The following is a 2,818-nucleotide window of genomic DNA, read 5'->3' as shown; positions in this document are numbered from 1 at the left end:
AGTATCACGTGACATAAGCAAACGCTGGCTAGATAAGAGAGGAGAGCCAGGGGTAGGGGACAGGAGAACAACCATACAATCCATCAGTCAAGACAGCATACAATGAACTAAGCAGGTTTACGATCTCACTTATGCACCATTCATCGCTCCCGTGATCTTCCGCACAGACATTGACACTTGGCAGACCAGGGTGACTAAATTTACCACAGTAAAGAGTGACGCATTGTTGCAGGGATGGGAGGACAGATCTCCGCGTCAAAGTATCCCGCCGTGGCGGAACGACGTGGACGGAGTTGAGGAAAGAATTTCTGGCTCCATGCTTGTGCCTTCTGAGAGTTTTGAAAGATGCCTCGGTGGCCTTATTATCCGCTTCTTCACGAAGAGTGTGGCGAAGCGAGGCCGTCCGGTCCAGTTCAGCCTGATCGGCACTGCCTCAACACCGCCCCCACACCGCCCCCACACCGCCCCCACACCGCCCCAATACCGCTCCCCATACAGCTCTTCCCTGCGCGCACTTATGTAGCCCAGAGCTGGTCCGCTCCAGATCCTTACTTGAAAGTTCGCACTGCTCTACTTTGCTCACCTTTTGTTCTGAAGCCGTTACAGTACTGTGCCGAAGCCATGAGACTACTTTACTTTGACACGTCCGGAACCCTGAAATCCAAAGTATTCAGTAGCGAAATACCGGATTATGCCATTCTGTCGCATACATGGGATCCCAATGGCCACGATGTTGAATTCACTTATAAAGACCTTATGAAGAATACTAGCAGAGATAAGGCTGGCTTTAAGAAGATCATGTTTTGTGGTCAGCAAGCAGCCCACGACAATTTAGATTACTTCTGGGTTGACACGTGCTGCATTAATCAATGGAATCTCAGCGAGCGGTCAAAGGAGATTAATTCCATGTTTCGCTACTGCCAGAGGGCAGTTAAATGCTACGCACTCCTGTCGGATGTTACAGATCCCTCTGCTACAGATCCTAACGTGGAGCCAAATACGTGGAAAACCTCATTCCGGAAGAGCAGGTGGTTTAGACGAGGATGGACTCTCCAAGAGCTAATTGCTCCGGCATCAGTAGAGTTCTTTTCTCTAAATCACCAATTACTAGGAAACAAAGCTGATCTAGAGCAAGTCATTCATGAAGTTACTAAGATTCCAGTTGATGCTTTACGTGGGCGTCCACTGAAAGAATTTAGCGTTGATGAGCGAATTGCATGGGCCAGCAACCGCGAAACGACAGAAGAAGAAGACAGTGCTTATTGCCTTCTTGGAATAGTTGAAGTCAGAATGACTTTAATATATAGAGAGGGAAAAGCAGAGGCTTTAAGGAGACTGCGGCTGCAAATTGAATCAACAGAATCGACTCCATTTATTGTGCCATTTAGCCGAAACAGCCAGTTCACTGGTCGCGAATCCGAACTCACCACACTCCAAAAGACTCTTTTTGTTGAGGGCCAGACAACAAGAATTGCAATCACAGGAATAGGTGGAATTGGGAAAACCCAGTTAGCACTTGAAATGGCCTATAGAATGAGACAAGCTTACAAAGACTGCTCAGTGCTATGGGTGCCGGCCACCGATATCGAGAGCGTGCAGCAGGGGTATGCGCAGCTTGCTCAGCGACTACAAATTCCCGGATGGGACGATGAGAAGCTGGACGTGAAGAAACTGGTGAAAATTTATCTAAGCAGAGAGAGCGTAGGACGGTGGCTTCTTATTTTCGACAAAGTGAGTGATGATAGTATATGGACTACTAGAGCGGCCGGAGCTGACAGGTTGATTGACGACCTGCCAGCCTCTAAAAAAGGATGCATTGTCTTTACAACGCGTAACGAGAAAACAGCCAAGACGTTGGCACAGGAGAATGTGGTGAAGATGCCGGAGATAGACGCGGGGATAGCCTGGATGATGCTTAACAAATACTTATCCAACCGGGATTTGACCAATGAGCAGCAGGAAGCCAATCTACTGTTGAAAGAGCTTACATACTTCCCCCTGGCCATTGTATTGGCGTCAGTTTATATTAGCATCAATAATTTAACTATAAAGGATTATTGGATGCTATTACGATTACAAGATAAAAAGACAGTTGAATTCATCAGTCAAGAGCTTAAGGACAAATGGCAGGCTCATGATGGAAAGCACCCTTTGGTTGCGCCTTGGCTTATCTCATTTGAACAAATTCGTAAGCAGAACGAGTTGGCGGCTGAATATTTGTCTTTTATGGCTTGCATAGACCATAGAGATATTCCACTCTCTCTGCTACCTAGGGGTCAGTCATTCGAAGCCGAGAAAGATGCTGTTAAAATGCTCTCCGATTATTCAATGATCATCAGACGGCCAGCTGAATCAGCACTAGACATACATCAACTTGTAAATTTGGCAACATTAAACTGGCTTCGAAAAGAAAACTCGCTAAGCCAGTGGAGTAAGATATCTATAATCCAACTTAATAATAAGTTTCCAGACCATAACCACTGGAATCGAAGCAAATGGAGAAGAATTTTGCCACATGCTACTTGTGTGCTGAATGTTGGACTTATTAATGAAGATAATAGTAATAAGTTAAGCCTTATATGGAAATATGCTGCGAGCCTATACGCCGATGGAGAATGGAAAAGGTCCGGAGAGCTGTTTGCGCAAATCAAGGACACAAGTTTGAGGGTGCTAGGCGAGGAGCATCCTTCCACGCTGACGAGCATGGCCAACCTGGCGTCGACGTAAAGGAATCAAGGGCGGTGGAAGGAGGCCGAAGAGCTGAAGTGCAAGTCAAGGACACGAGAAAGAGGGTGCTAGGCGAGGAGCATCCTTCCAC

At 46.7% G+C, this 2,818-nt stretch overlaps 1 protein-coding gene across 1 annotated transcript; it reads left to right on the top strand.

The window, feature by feature from the left end:
• Window positions 1-567: 567 nt before the first annotated feature.
• PV09_09708 (uncharacterized protein) lies at window positions 568-2,727 on the top strand (the record flags this gene model as incomplete). Its single annotated transcript, XM_016363819.1, has 1 exon — window positions 568-2,727. The coding sequence occupies exon 1, from the start codon at window positions 622-624 to the stop codon at window positions 2,725-2,727; it is 2,106 nt and encodes a 701-aa protein (XP_016208351.1). The 5' UTR covers window positions 568-621.
• Between the last annotated feature and the right edge of the window lie 91 nt (window positions 2,728-2,818).

Source organism: Verruconis gallopava (genome assembly GCF_000836295.1).
Source record: "Verruconis gallopava strain CBS 43764 unplaced genomic scaffold supercont1.134, whole genome shotgun sequence".
NCBI lineage: Eukaryota > Fungi > Ascomycota > Dothideomycetes > Venturiales > Sympoventuriaceae > Verruconis > Verruconis gallopava.
Note: the sequence above shows the minus strand (reverse complement) of the source record. Positions and strands in the feature narration are given on the sequence as shown.